The 26,042-nt window shown below is 40.9% G+C and overlaps 2 protein-coding genes across 26 annotated transcripts in view; both read left to right on the top strand.

Moving 5' to 3' along the window:
• Positions 1 to 26,042, top strand: part of LOC108616649 (uncharacterized) — a 106,773-nt gene that overhangs the window by 76,383 nt on the left and 4,348 nt on the right. The window lies entirely within an intron of this gene.
• The window catches only part of LOC108616654 (uncharacterized), a 63,599-nt gene that overhangs the window by 37,409 nt on the left and 148 nt on the right, over positions 1 to 26,042 (top strand). For 4 of the 8 annotated variants that reach the window (XM_089469841.1, XM_089469842.1, XM_089469844.1 and 1 more), the window contains one exon: positions 11,616 to 15,394. In XM_089469841.1, coding sequence (XP_089325967.1) covers positions 12,472 to 15,021 — 2,550 coding nt within the window. In that variant the 5' untranslated portion in view covers positions 11,616 to 12,471 and the 3' untranslated portion in view covers positions 15,022 to 15,394. Of the gene's footprint in view, positions 1 to 145; positions 15,395 to 26,042 lie in introns of those variants that run through there. The other 4 variants (XM_089469845.1, XM_089469846.1, XM_089469843.1 and 1 more) reach the window with 3 other exon arrangements.

The raw sequence follows: 26,042 nt of genomic DNA, 5'->3' as shown, positions 1-26,042 counted from the left end.
GTGCAGTGTTGTTTCGTGTTGTAGAGTGTATTTATTTATTTAGTTGTATATCAAGTCAACTCACTATTCAAACTAAGTATTATTTAAACAGTTTCGAAAGCCAATCAGTAATTTATAATGATTATATTAATATAATAATGTTAATAATACATGACAATGTTTTATACGCAGATTAAATCTTAATTATGATGATGATCATAACGTTGTTCTCAACTTTATCTTCATTATGTTCATAATGATCATAGTGTTTGTGGTAATCATAGTAATGATCATTATAATAATGATCATGAAAGAATACAAAAAAAAATACGATTCTGTAATGAATATAATAATAATGTTTCTACAGATAAAAATTCATAATGATTTTTGATGAAACTATATTTGTAATACAATTTGATTTATAATAATAAATTATCATAATCAAGGGAGAAAATTAAGAAAGAGAAAGAAAGATGTAGAGTGGAAGAAGGTGATGAAGAGAGTGAGACAGAGGGAGAGAGAGAGAGAGCGAGGGCGAGTGAGAGAGAGAGAAGTAGAGAGGGGGAGAGAGAGAGCTAAAAAGAGAGGGAGAGAGGGAGCGAGAAAGAGAGAAGGAGAGAGAGAGAGAGCGAGAGAGTAAAAGAGAGAGAGAGAGAGAGCGAAAGAGAGAGAGAGAGTGAAAGAGAGAGAGAGGGAGAGAGTGAATGAGAGAGTGAACGAGAGAGAGGGGGAGAGGAGGAGAGAGAAAGAAAGTAAGAAAGATAATTGTTGAAGTCGACAATTTATGAAGAGTTCGAAGATGTAGGAAGAGATGAAGAGAGAGATAGTTAGACAGATAGATGTGAAGAGCGAGGTAAATAGGGTGAGAAGTAAATAAAGAGAGATAATTAGAATAAGGAAATATAACTACATATACATTTAGCGAGTCCATATAGAGAGCGAGAGAGATATAGAATAGAAATATAAGACTAAGAGCAGATGTTGAAAAGCAATAAAGCAAATGTAAGAATGAGAGAGCAATTTAGGGCTACAGCTAGAGTGAGACGTGATTAGTAATTGGAAAACACCTTCGGAATCCCTTCAAAAAAAAGTCCTTTTCCAAATGCAATCAATTAAAGCAGTAATTACGAAATGTATTTCTCTTTCGATACCTAAGCAAACACAGAAACCGAATCACTTGCCTATTCAATGACCAATCCAAACTCAAAGAGTCCTTCAACGTCAGGGCGTGAAACACTTTTTTCGGGTTTCTCTTTATTTCAGTTTCGTTTTAATTAATGCCAAACTTAAACAAATATTTTTGCAAATGTTTTTCATTGTGTTTAGCGTCGCGTTTCCATTCGCGCTCTCTGCACAGCGATTGGGTATGGCTTCTGCTTGAAATATAATCAGCTTTGCGGAATGGAAAGCAGTATCGCATATCGACTTGGGTATTACAATGGCAGCAGCAGCAGCAATAGCTGCAGAGCGTAGAGCGTGCAAATTAAGATATTACGTATACGCCGCGTTTATTTTTGTTTCATCTAGGCAAAGCGAAATTTTTCTCTCCTTGCTGCTGCTGCATTTGACAAACTGCATGGCAGGAGCTGCGCGTCATTGCCATTCATCGCGGCCCACGGCTGAGGTGCGCTCTGACAATGGGCGTGGCAGTAGTCGAGTGGAAGCAACAAATGAACAGGCGCTCGTATGATGGAGCGCTTGGCAATGCGAGCAGCAATGACGACACTTCAAATTGTTTTGCGCGTGTTTTTCCAGCTCGCACTGCTGCCCGTTGCTCCCACGTGTGCCCGGGACACATTCATCAAAATGCTGGCGACATTCATCACGTCATTCATGTCAACATCAACATCACGAGAATGTCGCCAGGTTCAGCGTCAGTTTCATTGTCTCTATCAGCGTTTAGACTACGCTTACTTGAAGTTTATAGCTTTTAGCATACGGCGGAGGCAGCTGAGCGTGGGCGTGTGTGTGTGTACGTGTGTGTGTGAATGCACTGAGCGAAAAAAAGGCTTGACATATGATATATCTATGAGTTGATGAGGAAAACCTCTGGGTTTTCTATGCAAAGGATATAGATTTCTACATGGGTCCCTTTGTGATCTACCCACAATACTGAAAAATCAACTAAATATCCTGAAATCTGAGAGTCAACTGAACAAATTGGATATTTGAGATGCTTGAAATATGAGTAAAGATGAGAAGCGCTTTAAGGACAAGCATAAGTCATGGGAACAGACACCTTTGCAATGTATTAATAGAACACTAATGCGTAGCCAGAGTCAACATAAAAGCAAATATATGTTTTGCCCCGCCCACTTAAGCCTATCAAGAATTGCTAAGCTGCAGCTGAGGGGATTTGGCTATTTTCAGCTACATTTTATGCTGCAGTTAGGGTAGCTCTTCTACAGTTAGCATCTCAACTTCCCTCATAACAAAGTTGGGGTATATAACAGTCGAGTTTTAACTATTTACCAATTTTATTTTATAGTCAAGTTAGGGTATTTTTTAGTCAGCCATATAAACTCTAAAAAAAATCTAGCTAATAGCTTACTTAATTTTCAGCATTTTACAGCTTCTTTTTACACTTAGGTCAGGGTATATCATAGTCGTGCAGAGCCATTAATTTCTGTCATGTGATTTGAGATGGTTTTTATTTCTGCTTGCTCGGGAATAAGATTAATTAGCTGGACCTGTAACTGTAGCTGAGGGCAAAAGCTGTAGCACGAAATATAACTGCGGCTAAAAATTGAAGGCGACACAGCAGGAGCAGCAGCAGCCGCAAGATATGAAGAAGAAGAAGCAGCAAAAGCATAAGACGATGGAGCAGAAAGGAAAAGCTGATGTTGAGCGATTTTGTGGGGGCGCAACGCAAAGGCAAACACCTGAGATTTCCGTTTCCGCTGGGACTGTTGCAAACGGTTGTTGTTGCTCGCTACGCTTTGTTCCGTTCCACTCTATATATCGTTCGCTCTCTATCTCTTACTCTGTCTGTCTTTCCTCTCGCTCTACATCTCCGCCTATGTGTCTCTCTTTGTTGCATGTCGTGTACTCTGTGCTTTTGCGTTTCCTGCTGCCTTGCCAATATCCGCTAACCGTTTACCTTTGCTGCTGCCCGTACTCTGGGCTTTAGCTTCGCGTTGGTTGTTTAGCGTGTAGCTTTGGCTTTACCGTTAGCTTTATCTACCGCCTGTTTCGTCATTATTACTGCTCTGCAGCCGGCCATGTTCCGTGGGCCCTAATTTATTTACGTTGTCAAATTACACGACATAAATGAATCAGTGGCTCCTGCGGCAATTGCCCAATAACCAGAGCCAGGTCACATCGTGCTGCCAAGGACACCTGGACGTGTGTGCGTATTGAGAGCGAGCGAGCAATAGCAGCCTCTCTCTCTCTCACTCTTGTTTTTGTGGCTGCCGTTTTCAATTTGTGCTGCAGCTGCGGCTGACTTATTATGAAAAATTGTGCATTGATTAATGCAAGCAGGCAGCGGGGCGTGGCAGCAGCTACTCATAATACAACAAACCAGAAACACACACACACACAGACACACACACACACACACATGACTTGGTACGTGCTGATTGCACTTGGCCTCGCTGATTGCAGCCTTGTTCTGGCAGTTGACATTATTTAAGCCAAGCAGCATGGCCCAACTCTGGCCAAGCCAAATTGCCAAATACTTGAGCACATAAATCAATTAATTCTAAATGTCAGCTGACATTGTAAACATAAACTTGAACACACAGATATACATACATATTGAGCTATGACCACAAATCTTGATCAAATGTTGCTGCCAACACAGCGGGTCGTCGCTGGCCTCTTCCATTCAAGTGCTACAAATGGAGCCCTAAAACAGATAGGGCAATACACACACACACACACACATACATAAACATATATATAAACAAATAGATATTTCTATACATATACTTATGCCAAGTTTCACACCATGCGACCGCACACAGCTGTGAGCCACTGTCTACGGACTGGCTCTTATCTATGTAGTTGTTGTCCTCCATCTTCTCCTTCTCTTTGTTGCTTGGTTAGTGCCACATCATTTAATGAAGCGTTCGCATTGTTATTTACTTTAGCTTTCAATATGTGGGCGGGCGGCTCGTTTTTTCAGTTTTTTTTTTTTCAAATTTTTTGTTTGCCATTTTTATTAATGGTTCCCGTGCGTTTTCAATACCGAAACCGAAGACTCCACGTTAAGCACGTAGCCGTAGCATAACAACCAAAAATAATAATAATAATATGTCTCCTTAACCACAATAGGCTTGGGCTCACGCCATGTACATAAATTTAAACTTGAGTGTCTTAAGTATATGAAATTTATGCGACGTGACTTTAAAAGGGCAATTTCGCTCAATTTAAAATATTTTATAGACTTTTGCAACACTTGGTTAGAAGAGCTTCATAAAACTAACATTTGCCTATATCTAAAATGCTATTACTGTTGTAAAATATTGACTTAGTATTGTAAGACCAATATTTTAACACTTTGCAACACTTTTTCATATGTCAGCTTCTAGTATTCACTAGCTCTTGTCTCAAATGTCCTCAGACCTTACTTAGGTACTTCGACGTTAGTTGAACAGAGTGCTGTAAAATGTTCATGAGAAACAGCATAAGCTCTGTATAAAATAGTCTTAAATTCAAGTTTCAACTTAGCTTAGAGCTTAGAACACTTTAAAGCTCTAAAACTTAAATTTTAGTGCTGGAAAACTATCAAAAATTCTAGCAATCAAATGCTTACTCTCTTATACTCTTTAAATTTTCAATTTATGGTCTATCTACAATTTACATAATAACTTGAAATGCCGCATAAAACGTTTATGGCTGGCATTTTTCAACACTGCGCCAGATAAACGTTATGATAATGTAGCTGTTAACAGCCTTTAAAGTAGCTGTTAAATGTAGCGTAAATTTGTTCAAGGTTATCTAAATTTCCACTTAAATTGTAAAAAGTTTAATCGATGTTTGTTTTTTTTTTTTTTTTATTTTGCGAGAACTCAAAATTTCGAGCTGCTCGACATGTTTTATTTACAAGGATGTGGAATTAAGCTTAAAACGCTGTCAGCGTGTGCTCATAATGCTATCAAGTCTAATTGAAAACGGTATTAAACAACAATTTGGTATAATCCATACGAATTTATATACGTGCCACAATAAACAACCAGACGACCAGAAACTTGGCCGGAAATAAATGAGAACTGAGAAGTTAAAGAAGAAGACGACGATAAAGCGAAGACAGCAACAAAAATAATTACGCAAAACTCACAGAGATATGTTTGTGCGTGTGTGTGTGCTTGTGTGTGTGGATGTGTATATAAAAGAGCTATAAAAATGAATACAGTCAATATATGCAAGGGAAAGCACGAAAGGACATAAGGAAGCCAGCTGATAAAGCAGCTGTTGACCCAAGTTGTAGTTTGTAATACCCTGCAGCTAGGAAGGAACTGGACAAGAAATGATTGACTGCAATTGAGGAAATGAAGTGCAAACTGGCCTTAGGTTATTTGAAAAAGAATTGTTTTTTTTTTTTAGTATAGCTGTGCATGCAAAGAGGTAATCTACTTTGCCTGTTGCTTTACTTGTGCTTAAAAATCAACATTTATTGCAAATATTTCCATGCATTCCGGTGCATAATATATCATTATTTAAATCAATTAGAGAAGAAGGAATAATTAAAAAAGTAAAATTAATTTAAGTTTATTTTTATAAATAATTCTTATTCATACTTTATACAATCTTTTCACATTTAGAGAGCATCTGCCAGTCGAACATTGGTTAACATCTCCTTGCTCGTCTGTTGTCCCAATATGTAACTGTTAAAATGAAACTTTATGCCAGGCCTTTCATTACCCATTTGTTTCTGGTGTGGCCAACGGACGGGCGATAAGTGATATAAAATGAGCTTGAGGCTTAAGTTATGTTTGCTTCACCTTCGCCCTCTGACCTCTGATCCCAGGCCCACGCCTTGGCCACGCCCATTTGAGGCCAGTTAAGCAGCTTGTGGTCTTGTAAATTCATTTAGCAAACTGGCTAAAGAATGCTTGCGACCATTTTGCGCTGGGCGAAAAGTTTTTGAGATTTAGTTCAAGTCTATGGCTCTTCACGTTGGCTCAGCTACTTCACAATTCATCAAAATGTGTGCTGGGTAGACTGGGCTGGAGGGCGGGGGCACGGGGCCGACAGCATGCTGGTGGGGTAGGCGTGGCATATTACGTGCACTTTCACTCTGGGCCAAGGGTCTTGTGAATGCTACAAAAAAAAAAAAAAAAAAAAAAAAATACAAAAAAAATTGTAGAAAACTTTTGAGCCAGTCGCATTCAACGTGTGTGTGTGTGCAACTGTTTGTGTGTGTGTATAAATTGTTGTCAAACTGTAGCCAAAACATTTCAAGACGCTGAACATTTCTGTTGTGAAAAGTTTTGTCCAGTTATTTAATTGAATTTAGCACCCGAAGGCGTTGCGGACTTTCCCTCTCCTCCTTCGCTCTCTTCTCTCTCTATCTCTCTCGCTCCCCCTATCAGCGCCTGTTTTCCTCTATATATTGTATTTATTTTGTTATTTTCGCGCTTAGATTTGTCCTTCTATAGCCACCCGCCGCTATCCCCTCCCCCAGCATCCAGCCGCAAACGAAAATGATGTGGCCAAAAAGCTTTTGAGGCCATCTGAGCTGCTGCTGTTGCTGCTGCATTTGCAGCAATGTTTCTATGGCTGTTTATTAAAGAGCTAAGCACACTTAATAAGCTTATGTACGGCCATGGCCCCAGTGTGGAGCAGTGGCGCGTGACCCGCCACTCCGACCAGTGCTGGGCAGCACAAATGTTTGCCCATTCAATTTACAAAACAATTCAAATTAAATAGAAACTCAGAAATGCCTTAGACGTTGCCTTTGAACGCGGCCAACAGGCCCTGTTGCCCCGTTTGCTGCTGACATTGCAGCAGCGACAGCAAGCGGCGTGCTGTGCTGGAATGTGTTTTTAAAATAATATTGCATAACTGTCAAGCACAGCAGTCACTGCGTCGTGTGCACCATGGACAAATGTAGTACCAGATTCTAGAGAATTTTTGTATTAGCTGCAAAGTTTATTTCCACAGAACTTTTGAATTAGCTGCAGAGACCAAGAAGGAAGCTGCACAATCCATTAACATAACAATGTTATTCCACGAAACTGAACTATGTAAACAAGAAAATCATGTTAATTAGAGACCGGCAACAGTAGTCTGTTATTGCAGAAAATTAAATTATGTAGATAATAACAGAAGTCTGTTATTGCACTGCGCTGAGCAATGTAATAACATAGGTATGTTACTCTGCATATATAACAGAGGAACGTTATTCCATACAGCCTAACTATGTAAATAACAGACGTCTGTTATTCTACAAAGCTGAGCTATGTACATAACAGAATGAGATGTTTATATATGACATATGCCTGTTATATAGATAGCTGAATTATATTATTTCAAATAATAATTGCATCATTTATGTCATACTTGACCCACTGTGCGCATGGCAGAGCAAATGCAAGAAATAACTCAGCGTTTATTTGAGTTTGTTTTGTGTGAGTGCGACTTGGTTTCAGCGTGTTTGTGTATGCATGTGTGGGTGTATGTGTGTTTGTTCCAGTGCAAACATTTTAATCGCACAAGCATACGTACAGCAAATCGAGTGTCAGGAGAGAGCAGCTTGCTTTGCAGCCAAAAGACAAGAATGCATTTTACTGCATAATTCGTTTGGCATTTAATCGGATTATGCAATGAAGACCGTGTGCAAGGCAGAAGAAGTTCCAGAGTCTCCGAGTCGAATTTCGAGTCCTTTTGGCTGACTGCGACCACTGGAAGCGCTTTGGGCTTCATTAATATGCGTAAAACGCAACGGAAACCACGCCGGATTTAATAATATTAAAACGACGACGACGACGCTGACGCTGATGATGACGATGACGATGATAGCGTCTGGCACAACCTTCGTTTACCACTTACCGAAATATGATGGCTGTGGGTGATGGTTTTGTGTGTGTGTGTGATTCGGGTGGTTTGCTGTGGTGCGGTGTGCTTGTGGGTCGCCATTAAACGCAATTAATTGCCCACACTTGGCACAAGCCGAAACAGTCAGACCGGAAATTTCAGCAACTGCCGTGAACAGTCAACACAACAGTCAGCAATTCAGCCGTCAACCGTCAGTCATTATGCAGCACTGGATTGGGCAATGCGAGACGGCTAATTACGCACGTATGGCTATTTAAATTGGCTTCGAAATGTTAGTTTTATGTTAATTAACCATTGTTTATGCCAATTAAGGCATCTGCTTTGAGTTTCTGATATGGCGCAAGTACTCAAAGGGTCGCACGACTCAGCAAAAGGCAGAGGAATGGATGATATTGGGTTGGGTGGTGGGTGGTGCGTATAAAGAGCATAGATTATGCTTCCGCACAACTTGCTAATCATTTGCAGCTGATGTTTGCTAGAATATTTTAATTATAGCTAATCTTTATGGAGCAATCTATTGTAGTTAAATGCGCCCGACTAGTGGGCGGGGCCAGCACAAAGCTGTGCTGCCGCAATAACAGTGGGCGTAGAATTTAGAGAAGTCTATCTGGCTCAAATATACGAGTATATACATAGATGTGTATATGAGTAAAGGTGCCTGATATACCAAAGTTTAAAATCTTTTTCGTTAGTAAAATTTTTATGTATATAATTTTTAAAATAAAATATATATATATGATAGATATGATCTATTTTATTTAAATGATCTAAGTGATTTAAATTGTTAATATTTTCTGTCTGATCTATAAATACATATAATCTTAATGATCTACGTTATTTATTTATTTATATTTTTTTTATGTATATATGTTCTATTTGATCTATTTGATCTAGGTAATCTATGTAATCTGTAGAATCCACATGATCTATAGAATCAATGTGATCTATATTAAATATATATAATTTATATATCTATATGATCTATACCAAGTACTACCCCTGCTTCTACTACAACTAATACTCCCTGAGCTCACAAATTGGCGTTCAATTGAAATAATATGTGAACTGAATTCCAATTTGTGTGCAAAGACTGATGTAATGCCTTTGTACTATGTGAAATATTCGCAAGAAATTCATAATGTTCTCTGCTAATGGACAAGAATAACAGTAAATTGTTGCTGCTGTTGTTGCTACTCCTGCTGCTGCTCCTGCTGCTGCAGCAGCAACCTAAATCATAGCAGACGGCATAATAAATGTATATGCATGTGTGTGTGTGTGTGTGTGTGTTTGTGTGGGTCTATGTCTGCATGTGCTTGTGTATTTTTGGGGATACGTCTACAATGGCTCAAGCATATCAAAAAACAAATCCGATTTGTTGTGTGTTGCCCACTCGAGTAATATTCGTTTGCATGAGGGGATACCTGCACGACGAAGACTTACATCTAATTCATCTCAGATTTGATATGAGACGGAATTTGACAAGTGCTCGTGGAGCACAAACAGCCACTGAAACAGAATTCTCGAATGCGCGCACGCTACTCGAGGCGGGAGCTAAGCGGCTGCTCCTTGTTGCTGCTGCTGTTGCTTGTTGCTGTTGCTGTTGCTTGTTGCTGTTGCTGCTGCTGTTGCTGCTGCTGTTGCTGCTGCTGCTTTCACAGACTGCTGTAAGACAAAAGGATATGGGTATCCAAGGATCTGTGCCTCACACATACTGACACCTCGCAGCTGGCATTGTTGCCAACGCCAGACGCTGTCATACGCACACATACAGCGACTGTGTGTGTGCGTGTGTGTTTCAGTGTTGGTAAATGCGCGTATATGCATGTAATGTGTGCGCGCACTTCTTTTATTATTATACATTCAAATATATACATATGTATATATATATTTGGTTGTATATATGTATGTATTTGTATGTATGTCTACATTGTGTATATGTGTATGTCTGTCTAACCGCCACATTTCATTTCACTTAAGCTCTTTTAAACATATTTAAAGTACGTGATGTTAAATGTCTTCAGAGCATTTGCCCCACACACAGACACTCACATGCCCACACCAAGAGGCCTCTTAGCCAAATTGTGTGTATGTGTGTGTGTGTGTATTTTCATTCTTTACCTTTTGCATAAGCAAATTTTAATATGTTTAACTCGTTTCGTTGGGAAACACGAACAAGTTTTTCAGTCGCAGAGCGTTAATTTTTGAACAGCTTTCGCTCGAGTTTCTGTGTGTGTGTGTGTGTGCCAGTGTGTGGCTAGGCACATAAATGTCAACTGGCGCACTCATCCATCAATGAGCTTTGAAAAATTAACGCTGTGACAGTGACAGTGGCAAAGGACACACCGACATAGCCCAAGCCCAGCTGGAGCCACCGACTGTGGCCTGTCGTTTTAAATTATGCAAAACGTTCGCCTCACCACGCCCACCGCCTCTCGCCTAGGCTTGCCAAAGGTACATGCCCCCGAAAATGATGAATTGTGTGTCTATGTGTGTGTGTGTGTAATGCCAACAAACGAGTTGCGCGATACTCGACGGCCACGCCCACGCCCTGAACACTGACCCGCCCCGACTTGCATTGGCTCGGTTTACGAACTGTCCAAATAGATTCAATTCGATTAACTCGCATTGCGCATCGGCATCCCAAAAGGACAACGTGACCGAATCCTGGATGTGGGCGCCGGTGGCAGCGGTGCGGCTGGAGCGGGTAGCGCAAATTCAAGGATTGTAATGCAAATTTTTTCATACACACACACACACACACAGATAGCTGCAGAGCAAGTACTTTAAATAGATAAGTCCAGGCTGAAGCGGGAATTTAGCTACTTTGGCACTTGGGCAATGGAAATGTTACGTTCTGGCCTCGCTTGCCTTTAAAATGTTGTCGCGGCAATGGGGCGTGCCATTGCTTAAGCTGAGTACAAATTGATTAAATCCAAAGGGGATTACGTGGAGCTCTACAGCGGGGAGGTGGGGGTAGCCAAGGAAATGGCAATTGAAGAAATTTTGTTTAACTGAGGGGGGAAATATTGTATGTATGTATGTATATATGCATATATATATATATATATATATATATATATATATATATATATATGTATTGAAGTATAGGCCAAACATTGATAAAGACAGAGATATGAAACAAACCTGAGTTGAGCTCTTTTTAATGAGTTTTACAACACTGTAAATGACTTTTAAAGCAATTATAACAAATATAATTGGAGTCGACTTACTTAAATAAAATACGAGTTGTATATCATCTAATTATGGAAGTCTCTATAGTCTTTTTTAACTTTCGACTCAATTTGCAACAGAATATTGTATTTTGTTTCTTTCAGTGCGTCTTTATGTATTTTGTATTAGTTTTGCTAAACAGTTTTTGATTTTGATTTTACTAGAGGCCACACACAAATTTCTACACACGAGTACAGCACGGCAGCTGCACCGCCCACCTAAGCCAACACCCACCACCACCACCACCACCACTACCACTACCACTACCACTACCACTACCAATACCAACCCACCACCCACCAAGTCGACTAACTACTGCTACCACATCCCAATTTCCTTGACCAACCCGTCCAGCTTGCTAATATGTTATTTCTTTACGTATTTCTCTTGTCTACTTCTAGTTGTGCTTTTATATTAGCCCATTTTAATGAGTGTAGCTAAAAACAACAACAACAACAACAATTAAAACAAAAGCATACCACATCAAAAACAATAACAACAACAACAACAATCATCATCAATACACAATGTGACAATAAAAACCAAAATTAAGTAGTTAACAATTAAACAAGCGAGTTGCACCACAATAACAACAACAACAGCCACCACAAAAAGGAAGCGCATTGAAAACAACAACCACATAACATCAACAATAAACAACAACTACAACTTAGCTGCCTTTAATGCTGCATATATCCTGAATATCCTGCACATTTAACATCTCGTTGTTTAGCGTCTCTGTCAAAGTCCTTGTGCGTGTCTGTAACTGTGTGTGTGTGTGTGTGTTTGTCCTTAGACTGCAATCCAAAGCTCCGACCACCCGCCCCCCGCCAAAACTCCGACTACACACACCTACTAGCTTTCTTGCTCTCTCTCTCTCTCTCTCTTTCTTTCTCTCTGTCTTTCTCTTTCTCTGTCTCTCTGTGTGTCTCGTTAACTCACCTCGGCAGCCCTGTTTATTGGGTGTCTAGCACTACTAAGCACTAGCACCACAGCACCACTAGCAATCAACAGCGCAGCCAAAGCAACGGGCCAACAATCAAGAGCCACTCGCACCACTCGAACTCGAACTCAAATTCGAACTCGAAGTCGAACTCGAATAACAAGTACCACCACCACTACCACCACCGTTACAGTTAGCCAACGACCAGGTCAGTCTCTGTGTGATTACCCCACTCCTGCTCGCCACACCACCCACATACCAGCACCACAATTGCACATTACTACCATAGATACCCACGGCAGTATTACTACCGCATGGAGCGCGGCACCAGCGGTGGTCAGCAGCAACAGTCGCAGTCGCACCACCACCAACAGCAGCAGCAGCACCACCACCATCAACAGCACCACCAACAGCAGCAGCAGCAGCAGTCGCGACATCAGCATGTGGTATCTGTCCATAGCTATGATCCATATTTGATTGCCGGCGATGCGGATGAGGAGCATACCTCGGGCACATCCTCCTTTGATAATCCCGCCACCAAAAAGAAACCACCCAAGCTGAAGCCCATCCACCGCTCACTGTCGATGGCCATTGATAATTATGCACCGATAGCTAGTGAATTTGATTTAGATTTAGACGATGGCTTTATTGTGCATGAGCAGCCGCTGATCCACCGCTCGGCGTCGCCGCTGCCCGTGCGATCGTCTGCACCGCCGCAGACCCTAGCACTCCCACCACAACAACAACATATACCCCAACAACAACAACATACGCATGTAGCTGGTGGCAGCGGTTCCGTATCGCCGGCACTATCTGCACGCCAGCACCACCACCTACAACAACAACAACAACAACAACAGCACCACCAACAACAACAGCAGCAACAACTGCATATGCACACATTTCAGCAGCTGGCCGCACAAGCAGCCGCTGCACGACACCACCAATTGCCAACACATACGCATGCGCCACATCAGCACCACCGTCAGCACACGCACTCGAGCTCCACCAGCTCACCCACCTCGCATGCGGTCAGCCCAGTGCTTGGCCAGCAGCAGCAGCAGCAGCAGCAGCAACATCAACAGCAGCAGCAGCAGCAGCAGCAGCACCACCGACAACAGCAACCACAGCCAGATATTTATTTGGTCAGCAGCAGCAGCCTGGGCGACAATGTGGGTCTGGGCATGTCGCTGGGCCTCGGTCGCTCCACGCTGGGCGGCAGCGGCAGCACATCACCAATTCAATTTATTGATGTCGATGATATGCTGCCGCACCACCCGCACCACACGCATCAACAGCAACAACAACAACAACAGCAGCAGCAGCAACAGCAGCAGCTGCAGCTGAAAAAGAATCTCTTTCGGCGCTCAGACACAATTGACGTTCATCCGTCTACCAATTTTCAGATGAAGAAAACGCATTCCTTCCACGCCCAACAGGATCCCGCCGCCATGGAGCAAATACAATTGGCCGTCGCCGCTGGCTCGGCCAGCTCCAGTCGTCGCACCAGCTCGGTGCGTGCCAACTTTCTGATGCCCGGCCCGCCGGCTGGCGGCAAGGAGATCTCCCGTTCGCCCTCGCCCAGCCGTCGGGGCTGTCGATCGCATCGCTCCTTCAACGATCCCGGCCGACGGCCGAGCAGCAAGCCCGACTCGGTGGTGGAGTCGCAGATACGGCATCCATCGCTGAACGATGATCTGATCGAGCCGCTCGACGGCCGTTCGCTGTTCCCCCAGTCGAATCTGTCGCTGGAGAATGAGCTCTTTGTGGAGTCGCGCTCCCGCAGCAATAGCCATACCAAAATGGACGAGCTGGGCGTGGCAGAGCTGGCAGCCGCCGCTGTGGCCGTGCAGCGGATACAGCGCAAGAGTTCCGGTTCGTTTGATGAGACGGCGCCTGGTCTGATTGTCGCCGCCGGTCACAGCGCCACCCATCCGCCCGCCGCCTCCGCCTCGAACAGCATCAAGCAGAAACCGCACCATGTGCCCCACTCCCGTCAGCAGAGCACCCACAGCCTGGAGCTGGACGGCCGTCCGTCCACCAGCAAGCTGCACAGCGCTGCCGCCGCTGCCAGCGCCGCGTACCATTTCAAGCGCGGCGCACAACACGGACGCTCACTGTACCTGTCGCCCAGCAACCTGGAGGAGCTGACCGTGCACCGGCCCGGCGTCCTGGCGGCCGCTGCCGCCTTCCAAGGCACCAACGCCAGCGCCAGCGTCAAGCAGGCCAAGGCGCTGCACAGCGCCAGCGTGCGACTGCGCAGCTACCGGGAGGCGCTGAGCGCGACCAAGAAGTCCAAGAGCTTCATTGGCGGCGATGCCAGCGGTGCTGCGGACGATGACTTCGAGCTTAGTTCACCCCACCGGCGCAACAGCCGTCCGCTGTCGACGGCGGTGCCCAGCGTCAGTGCCGCCGGCGTTGTCAACGTGGACGAGATCAAGCGCAGTCCACGGCCGATTTCTGCGGCGCAGGTGGCCGCGGCCTTCATCGAGGAGAAGCGGCCCTCGTTCGAGCGCAAATCCTCGCTGACCTACGAGCAGGAGCTGACGGACGCCGCCTTTGCGGCTCAGGTGCTGCGTCCCTTCCATCATAAGCTGGCGGCGGGCCGCAAGGCCTCGCTCAGTGGCTCGCACAAGCTCAAAAAGAAATCGCTGAGCGACGAGACGGACGAGGATGAGGAGGCGGATCGCAAACGGAAGCGAATCGTCTGCATTGTCCTGGCCACGGTGCTGCTGTGCCTGGTCTGCGCCAGCGTCTTCGTGGTCATTGTCACCCTCACCTCCGGCCAGAGTCAGTCCGGCAAGAAGCCGCACTCGTTCAGCAGGGATACGCCCGTACACTATACGGGCATGCGGCCGTCATGAACTACGACAGCGATAACTGCGATAGCAACAATCGCTAGACGCCTTTGCCCCAATGCCGTTTCCTGTTTGATATTTTCGGCTTTCACTTCCGTTTCCGCTGCGCTTGCTACCAATTCTTCTTCTTCCACTTCTGCTACTACCACTACTACTACTACTACTACTACTACTACTACTTCATGTCTCCTGTGCCCCGCTCTCTGTGTGTGCGTGCGTGTAATTGTGAGCCAGTTCGATTGTCCACTTCCACTCCAGTGCCAGCGCAACAAAACAGTTGACAAATTGCCCAACGATGTCCAGGAGCAACAACAACAACAATTGGCTACAATTCCTGCGAATTGCCATTGAAAAGATAAACACATACAAACACGCGTCTGTAAGTAGGCAAAGCCTTTTCAAGTAAACTCAACTTTTGATTTCTCTTTTCGGTTCATTGCAAATTTCCCTTCCATTGTGTGAACTATTCGGTGATTCAGTGAACTAGTCAAAGTGATCGAAAAGTGCAAATCAAATTAAATAACATTATACAACGACAATCAAAGTATCGATAATTCTATAGAGTTGACCGTGCTCGTGTCACTGCCGCAAACACGACACGCGCTCAGCTCTAATCGATCAATTTGAATGCACAAATGTGTGCCCTAACTGTTAATCAAATTCCATATCAAATTTATATAAATTACTGTTCGCTTGCATTTCATATTTGTCGCATATTTTTGTTGCTGCTGGCAGAGGGCAAACAACAAAAATCAATCATAATTTTCACTTGTTCATTTTGGAATTTTCTACATAAAACTCTGACTCATGGCATGATTATTATTATTATTAAATAACTCAAATTTTGTAAGTCATAATGTTCTCTGCCTTCCTCTGTTAAATTCGTTTTATTAAAAATGATTGTCAACCAAATCATGCAACTCACTTATAAATATGAGATTTTGCTTTCCATTGTGGAACATGCCTATGGATGGGCTTAAGAGCAAACTTAATTTAATCAAGGCCAAACGTTGGCTAACATTGACTGCAACAGTTATTATTTTATTTTGATAAGGGTCACAGTTGAAAATGTCGTTAAATTGAGTTTGATACAAAATCAATCAAAGTTATTATTTAATGCAATCGACTGATTCATGGCGGATTTTGTATATTCCCGCAAAATTTGCCATATCCTGTCGTAATATTTAAGGGTTTTTAGTTGACTTTCATATATTTGGCTGTATATTGCAAATTATGTAGTCCTAGTAAACCTATAGGAGCGAGTTCGTGCCATTGGCGCTTGAATTTTGCTCACAAAATATGCATGTATGTATGTATGCCTCTTTCACAGCTGCCCCTCGCCCCTTCCCAACTCTACTCATTGGTTCCTAGTTGTCCGTTATATACTTGGTCATACCATGCCACAGATATAGCCCTTGTGAACCTAAATCAATGAATACCTACAGATATAGGCTCTGAGCTCAATCAAGGCTACAGGCCATTAAAACGCCTCTCCCCATGCTGAATAGCAGTGTTTTGTTTTCACGCTGTTAATTAATAGTTATCAGTTCAAGTGCGGTTAAATAACAGTTTTCTGTTAAGTAACATTTTTGAATACTGATAAATAACAGTCCGCTAGAACTACACTGTTAGCTAACAGTTTTATGTTAGTTAACATTTCTATGTTAAGTAACAGGCTTATGTTAAGTAACAGTTCTCTGTTAAGTAACAGGCTTATGTTAAGTAACAGTCCTCTGTTAAGTAACAGTTCTCTGTTAAGTAACAGTTCTATGTTAAGTAACAGTTCTCTGTTAAGTAACAGTTCACTGTTAAGTAACAGTTCTCTGTTAAGTAACAGTTCTCTATTAAGTAACACTTCTCTGCTAAGTAAAAGTTCTCTGTTAAGAAACACTCTCTCTTAAGTATCAGTTTTTAATTTAAAATGACATGCGTCATACTACTACTCATTTCTGTGCGCCTGGTATTTCTCCTGTGTTTGCGTATAAATTAGCAATTTAAACGGCGAAATGGCTGTCATTGTTTCTGTTATTAACTCAAGGCTATAAAGAATTGCAGGTTTCTCTCACTCTACACCAAGAATCAACCTTCTACTCATTTCTGTGTGCCTGGTATTTCGCCTGTATTTGCCTATAAATTTAGCGATTTTAACGGCGAAATGCCTGTCATTGTTTATGTTATTAAGTCAAGGCTACAGAGAATTGCAGGTTTCTCTAACTCTACATCAAGAATTAGCAACCTTCTACTCATTTCTGTGCGCCTGGTATTTCGCTTGTATTTACCTATAAATTTAGCGATTTTAACGGCGAAATGTCTGTCATTGTTTATGTTATTAACTCAAGGTTACAGAGAATTGCAGGTTTCTCTCACTCTACATCAAGAATTAGCAACCTTCTACTCATTTCTGTGCGCCTGGTATTTCTCCTGTGTTTACGTATAAATTAGCAATTTAAACGGCGAAATGGCTGTCATTGTTTATGTTATTAACTCAAGGCTACAGAGAATTGCAGGTTTCTCTCACTCTACACCAAGAATTAGCAACCTTCTACTCATTTCTGTGCGCCTGGTATTTCGGCTGTATTTGGGTATAAAATTAGTGATATAAACGGCGAAATGCCTGTCATTGTTTATGTTATTAAGTCAAGGCTACAAGGCTACAAAGAATTGCAGGTTTCTCTCACTCTACAATAAGAATTAGCAACCTTCTACTCATTTCTGTGCGCCTGGTATTTCTCCTGTATTTACCTATAAATTTAGCGATTTTAACGGCGAAATGCCTGTCATTGTTTATGTCATTAAGTCAAGGCTACAGAGAATTGCAGGTTTCTCTCACTCTACATCAAGAATTAGCAACCTTCTACTCATTTCTGTGAGCCTGGTATTTCTCCTGTATTTACCTATAAATTTAGCGATTTTAACGGCGAAATGCCTGTCATTGTTTATGTCATTAAGTCAAGGCTACAGAGAATTGCAGGTTTCTCTCACTCTACAATAAGAATTAGCAACCTTCTACTCATTTCTGTGTGCCTGGTATTTCGCCTGTATTTACCTATAAATTTAGCGATTTTAACGGCGAAATGCCTGTCATTGTTTATGTTATTAACTCAAGGTTACAGAGAATTGCAGGTTTCTCTCACTCTACATCAAGAATTAGCAACCTTCTACTCATTTCTGTGCGCCTGGTATTTCTCCTGTGTTTACGTATAAATTAGCAATTTAAACGGCGAAATGGCTGTCATTGTTTATGTTATTTACTCAAGGCTACAGAGAATTGCAGGTTTCTCTCACTCTACAATAAGAATTAGCAACCTTCTACTCATTTCTGTGTACCTGGTATTTCGCCTGTATTTACCTATAAATTTAGCGATTTTAACGGCGAAATGCCTGTCATTGTTTATGTTATTAACTCAACGTTACAGAGAATTGCAGGTTTCTCTCACTCTACATCAAGAATTAGCAACCTTCTACTCATTTCTGTGCGCCTGGTATTTCGGCTGTATTTGGGTATAAAATTAGTGATATAAACGGCGAAATGCCTGTCATTGTTTATGTTATTAAGTCAAGGCTACAAGGCTACAAAGAATTGCAGGTTTCTCTCACTCTACAATAAGAATTAGCAACTTTCTGCAAGTTTCTGTGCGCCTGGTACTTCAGCCGAATTAGCAGGCAATTTTAGTTATCTAAGCGCCTTAATGATATGCCAGTAAATTGGTGACTTCCCATAAGCATTATAATAAATGGTCGTCTGAAAAAAATCGTTCATACATGTTTGTGGACAATTTAGTCCTTTAGATCTCCAGGACTATATCCTCTGCATTGATTACCTAGGATATGTGGATCGACTGGAATTCATTGGGGTAAAAGGGGCACATTTGAAAGTAAGCTGAAAGAAATGCATTCATATTTGCGGATCATTAACGCGACCCTTTAGGTTTCCAGGACTATATCCTTGGTATCGTATGACCAAGCATATGTATGTCGACTGGAAGCCATTGCATGGGCAACAGCTAATATATAAGTAACTGCTGAAAAAATAACATTCATAATGATGGAGCAGGAATTTCATTCTGTAGGTTTCAAGGACTACATTCCTGGTATGATATAACCAAGGATAAAAGGGTCCACCAGAAACCATGGCACAGCCGAGGCTGATATCCTTTTGATCTGCATGTACTGAGAATGCCTCCAATGCATGCATTGATTTTCAGCAGGAGCTGCAATAAAAGTTATGTTCATACTTTAAATTGTGATACTATATGATATAGATATGTGATGCTAATGATAATTATGTAAATAATATTATCATATTTACTCGTTATTAGCTTTTTCAATTTGTATTTTAGCTTTTTGTTGGTATATAGCTTGCATCTGTTATAAAACTCAAATAATACTTATCGTAACATCTAGGAGAACATCAAATTCAATTATGACACATTTCCTGCTTAACAAACTGTAACAGAGACCAATTGGCTGCAATTGGTTTCCCATTTTGCAATTCCCTTTGATTTGTCTAACGCACAAATGCAAACGCAATGTGGACCCAATGGCTCCATTGTCGGACAGACAGACAGACTGACAGAGAGACTGTGAGACTAACTGGCAGGCAGTTAGGCTGGCTGTTTTGTGGGTCAGTTTAGGTTCCCATATGGAAACATAAAGCCAAGCAAAATACCTTTACGTATTCCCCAATGAACAGCTGCCAGATGCTGACTTATGAAAATTGAGCTGGTAAAAGCCTGAGCAAATCTCGTGCATTACATAACTGAGTCAATGACTAAGCGACTAACTGACTTGCAAACACCAGCAGCAGCAATAGCATATACATATACACACATGCAAAAACACGCACACAGACACACACATGCGTTGGCCATAAAAAATGATGCTTACCTCGACTTTAATGACTGTGCGGCTGTGGCTCTCTGTGGCTCTGACTGCAGCAGCCAAACTAATCAGCACTGCGTGTGTATGTGTGTGTGTGTGTATTGTATTTTGTTGTGTGTGTTTAGCCAAGCACAGACAATGACAATGTGCTCTGGCTGTCTGTCTGTCTGTCTGTCTCTCTGTCTGTCTGCCTGACTGACTTACTGGCCAAGCGTGCGGCTGTTGATGCTGCGTCTGCAAGGACCTTTTTGTTATCGTGCTCACTTTTTATACTTTCACTTAATAGTTGTGTGTTGTTTGTTTGTGTGCGTGTGTGCATCATTACGAGCCGTGGCAACGGCTGGCATCCTTTTTATACATACATACATACATAGATACATACATACATACATACATGTATACATGTATGTATACGTATGTGCGCCTACAGGCTTGCACGCTTGTTTACACACACATATACACACACACACACATACAGTCGTAATTTTACGTTTACGACACGAAACTAGGTTACTTTTTCATGCGCGCGTGAGTGAGTGCAACAGCAACAACAACAACAGCAACAACAACAACATTGGCAACAATTGTTTGGCTGCTGTTGCTGCTGGTGACATTGCCCGCTCAGTTGGCTTCACGTCCTTGTCAAAATGTCCTGCGAAAAAGCCCACGCGACCAAGTCAAATACCAACAACAACAACAACAACGACCACAACTAGCAACAGCCCCTATCAGCCACGCCCACAAAACGCATCAAACAAATAAATTGACAGTCACACAGTAGAATAACTCTGACGGCAATGTCAAAGATATATGTCTGTCCCTGTCTCTCTCTCTCTCTCTCTGTCTCTCTCTCTCTCTCTCTCACTCTCTCGCCCTCTCTCTGCCTGCCTTCATTTTTATACACAAATAATGGCCATCAAAATTAATGAAAACGTAATCAGAGCGAATGACTAAAGAGGAAAACGAAAAGCATAAAAGCGAAGAAGAAGCAGCTGAATGACGAATTTTATAATACACTAGAGAAAATTGATAAGAAAATAAATATATATATGAATATATAAAATATACGACAGAACCGTTATATTTATATAGAAATCATGTCAATCAAATTCTCTATAACCACAATCAACTAAAGTTACGTGAGACTAGCTAATTCCAGCTCGCGATTATACGCTAACTATGCAAAGAAACTCGCTTTTAGCTTAAGTGTGCTTAAGATCCACTAAATGAGGTTAAGTTGAAAGATGCGATAAACAACGTTGCCTTAGCAGCTTTTCTAATTGCTTGAGTGGGGTTAGCTTAGTCTGGCTGAACTCGAGTTGAAAGCATCGAGAAAATACGCTTAAGAAACTGATTTTACAGACAAAGTGAGGTTAGGTAAGACTGGTAGAGGTTAAGTTAAAACGGCAAGCTAAGAGCTTTTAGAACTTATGTAGAGTTAGCTAAACATAACTGTAATAAACTTGAAAACAAATCAGCTTTTAGGCTACGTTCGACTAGCTAAGGTTAGGTTGAAAGTTACAATTTTCTTAAAACTTGAGTGAACTTAGTCTTAACTTCTTGAGCTTAAGTTAGAAAAGTCAATAAGCTTAGCTACGTAAGCAGCTGTTCTGAAAGGTTATAGGTAATTGGCTATATTTAATGAATTGGTTATAGTTAATGAAATCAGATTGAAGTTATTAAGATAAGATCAAAGCATTTCCAAACATACAATGACAGGAAAGAGGCTCACAGAACTCTTTATTGAGCTTTAGTTCACATATCATATATTGAATTTTCAATAAAAAAATAATAATTGCAAAAATAATACTAATTAATAAAATGCATATTTAATAAGTGCAAACAAGAATTATTTTTTAATTTTTATTCAAACAATAAATATCAACTGTTAAAGCGCTACAAAAACCTCATTTACACGCAATTAAAATTATTTGCAATTATGGTAAATATAATGAGTAATAATAATTAGCATTATCGTTATAATGATGATTATCAGTGCAATCACTCGCATTGACCCAAACTCGGACATTTCATTCGATGGCGTCAAATGTCGAGTAGGAAATGTGTGCAGAAAATTAAAATTTGCATTTCAATTGAGCGACTGAAAGAGTGAAAGAGACAGCAACAACAAGCGTGGGCTTTGAATAAATAAATGAAAAAATACAATAATAATAAATATGTTTATTAAAGCTCTCGAACCAATCGAAATGTCCAGGTGATGGCAAATTTATTAATCGTAAATGTAAATTGTTGCGAAAATTCATATTTTTTATACAGTATTTATATATGTTTAATATGTAGTATTTATATGTAAATATATTTGTATATTAAAAATTAAAAAAAAAAAAATATTATATAGATGAAGGCAGATTTAAATTAATAAAATTAGCATTAAAAAATTATAAACATATTAATATGTTTATCCAAAGGAAGAAGAAGAAGAAGCACCTATGAAAAAAATAGATAGGACATTAAAGCCTTGATATATTGCACAAAGTGTAGTTAAAGGAAGAGAAGAAGGGGGAGAACATGTAATCCAGAAAGTTGATTTGACTTTATGAAGTCATAGAAAGGCCTGCAGCTATTGAGTACATACAGTGTTGAATGGGTATAAAGAAAAGCATGTTATGAGACCCAAAGGAGCTTACAGCTTTTCCACTCACTATATTTTACTAATTTATTCTCTTATAAGTGCCTGCCAAACATTTCATAAGCTCCTATTCCTCTTCTACAATAGAATTTGAAAGAATATTTCCAATTAATTATGCTGTCAAGTATTCTATTTTCAATTTGAATAACTTAATGACCCTTTCGTTTCGGGAGCACCCCAAAAAAAATGGGGAAACCATTTGCGAGTAAGGCAACTCAACTGAATTCAACCCATTCCACTCGCTGGCTTTTCTGGTTCTTCTTAAATTTTCATCAGCCTGCCCAGCAGCCACCCACGGGGCGGCAGGAAACTAATTAGTTACATTGTAGTTGCATGGTCTTCGGTCTTCATCCGTCATGTGACTGCACAGCAGGCGGTTCCAGGCTCCAGGGAGGAGCCATTGCCATGGCCCGAGCCCGAGTCAGAGCCAGAGCGAGCCACAGGCTGTGCTGTTGCTTTCAACGCCGCATTTATAATTAAACAACATGAAAGACACAAAGAAGCAACTCACACACACACACACACACGCACACCTGGTCACACACAAACACACACGCACACACAGAGACAAAGTGAGTCTCTGAAAGTTACACGACGGCATTTATGAGCGCCCATAATGGCTGTTAACAATTTAACTTGTTTACCAGTGGGAAAGTTCTATGTTAATTGGTCTCAAATAGCCTCACAGACACATACACGCACACACACTCCTACACACACACACACACACATATGTGAACTGTGCGCCCCATTGTACTCGGCAGCTGTGGCGGCACTTGCCAAGTGAATAATGGCAGCCAACCAGCCGCACCGTCACCTGTGCCTGACCCCACCTCTGGACCCGCAAGCGCACCCGCCCCCGCCCTTGCTGCCTCTGCGCCTCTGTCATCATTAACACGTTGCGCCTACGCCTGCGTGCAACAGGACAAGGATTACGACCACAGACCACGTGATCCCTTACAAACTTGTGTTTGAGTTCTTTTTGAGCTCGCTCCTCCCCTCCCCCTCCGCCTAGGCCACCTTCACATTCGAGTCCATTTGGCACAGCGACAAATTTTTTCTTTTTTAAGTGCCGCATTCTCGTCGCGTGTGCACATATTAAATTTAATTTGTTATTTTAATACCCTGTAAATGCTAGACAGCCGAAGAGAGTTCTATTGAGTTGTTAGATTAAAGAAAATGAATCAAGATGATTTATAATCGCCTTTAAGTAATTATCTCCGTATTCCTATACATATATTAGATTATAAATGCATTCTACTTCTGGCTCTTAAATAATATTTAATTCCTTTTGTAATTACTCTGTAAATACTTGGCAATCGAGAAGAGATATACTCAAAGCTGCTATTGACTAACATTTTAATATCTGTAAATTCCAATTATGGAAGCTGTTCATTTAACATTCCTTAAATTCTTCGTTTCAATTGTCATAATTTAAGTTAATTGGTGAAGTGAGTGTGCATGCAATGAGGTTAAATAAGCTAAGGGGCAACTAAATTTAATATGGGTTGCTTACAATGGGAATAAGGGGTTTTCAATCAAATTTAATATGTTATTTCAATACCCTGTAAACTCCGGGTATATGAAAAGAGTTGAATGGATTTATAGCTAATAAGTTGCAGCTGACAAACCGAAATTATCTTGACAGCTCATAGAGGATGGGTTGAGAGCTACTACTACTATTATTACTACTTCTACTACTACCAATGCTTCTACAACTACTACTAAAACGAATACTTTTACTACTATCACTACTATAAATAATGCCTCTACTACTATAACTAATACTTCTAATACTATTAAAAAACAAATACTACTACTACAATAACTACTACTAATAAAATAACTATAACTTCTACTGCTACTACTACTACTACTACTACTACTACAATTATACCATCTACTCCTACTTCCACTACTATTACTACTACTACTACTATAACTATATCTTCTACTCCTACTTATACTACTACTGCTATAATTATTACTTCTTCTACTACTTCTACTACTACTATAACTATTACATCTACTACGAACTCTACTACTACTAATACGTCTACCATAACTACTAATTCTACTACTACCAATACTTCTACTACTACTACTACTACTATAACTATTACTTTTTCTACTACTACTATATATATTAGTTTTTCTACTACTACTATAACTATTACATCTACTACGTCTTCTACTACTACTAATACGCCTACCATAACTACTACTTCTACTACTACCAATACTTATACTATTTCTTCTACTACTATTACTACTATTAGTAATATTACTACTACTTCTATGACTGCTGCTTATACTTTGACTGCACTTCAAAAGTATATTTCATATTATTCAATTGAAAATTCTATATATTATTTAGCATATATCTTAGCTCCGACTTCTTTTATACAACTAATTTCAAATATATATATTCACTTTTATGCTACATAATTTATACTTTACTGGGTATATGCTCATTTGCATTGAATTAATTTTTTTGCTGCCTTTCCCGATAAACGAGTAACTAATTTTGCAATTAAATAAAAGCGTTCGTAAATTACTTGAATATTTGTTTGGCTTGTTCGTATGAGTGTGTGCATGTACATCTGTGCATGTATGCATATATGCATGTGCGTGTTGGTGTATGTGTGTCTGCCATTTAGGGCAAGTATTTTTTAATTAAATTTTTCGGTGCTCAGGACAGAGTTAAGCGTTACGTATTGCAGGCAGATGCACACAGCACACAACGTGCCACAGTTGCAGCAAACTGTGTTGCAACATCAACTCGAATCTTTGTCAAAAAAAAAAAAAAAAAAGAGGATAAAATCAACAACAACAGCAAACAAAGACAAAAGCAATATGCAGGACAAAGTTAAAAGCAAACACGAGGGGGGCGGGGCGACAGACACAAATAGAGCAAACTATCAAAAAACAAAACCAACAGACCAGACACCAGCCACGCCCACTGTCCCAGATGCCCCCCGCACACAGCTGTGTATGATTGATTGGCAAACAAATTTTTGACACTCTTGACGCGCGACCACGCCCACATGCGCATGTCAATTTTGCTGTTTGCCGTTAATTAAAAGTGCTGTAAAATGCACAAAAGCAAAAGCAAAAGCAAAAGCAAAGGGAACGCCAGCGGGGCTGGGTCAAAAGGCTTGCTTAACCAAATATGAAAATGTTATCGATGAACCGGAAACGGAACCGGAAGCGGTCCACTAATGGCGAATAACGGATATCGCGAATAAACTGTTGAACTGTGCTTAAAGTAAATAGTCTGGATTGATGAAAGTTTATATCTAAGAATTCATCAACAGGCATTTACTTCAACTGCAGTTTAAACGAAATGCAACAGAAGCAAAAAAACTGTGAAATGCGTCCAGAGAAACTTGTTCCATTAGATAATGCACTATATAATAATATATGTATGTCTCTAGATCTAGTTTAATTTCCAAATATTTGACATATGCTCTAACGACTTTTCTCTATTCGCTTC

This window comes from Drosophila arizonae, chromosome 5, assembly GCF_054131065.1.
Source record: "Drosophila arizonae isolate 15081-1271.41 chromosome 5, UAZ_ARI_1.0, whole genome shotgun sequence".
Lineage (NCBI taxonomy): Eukaryota > Metazoa > Arthropoda > Insecta > Diptera > Drosophilidae > Drosophila > Drosophila arizonae.
This window is presented reverse-complemented; position numbering and strand designations above follow the sequence as displayed.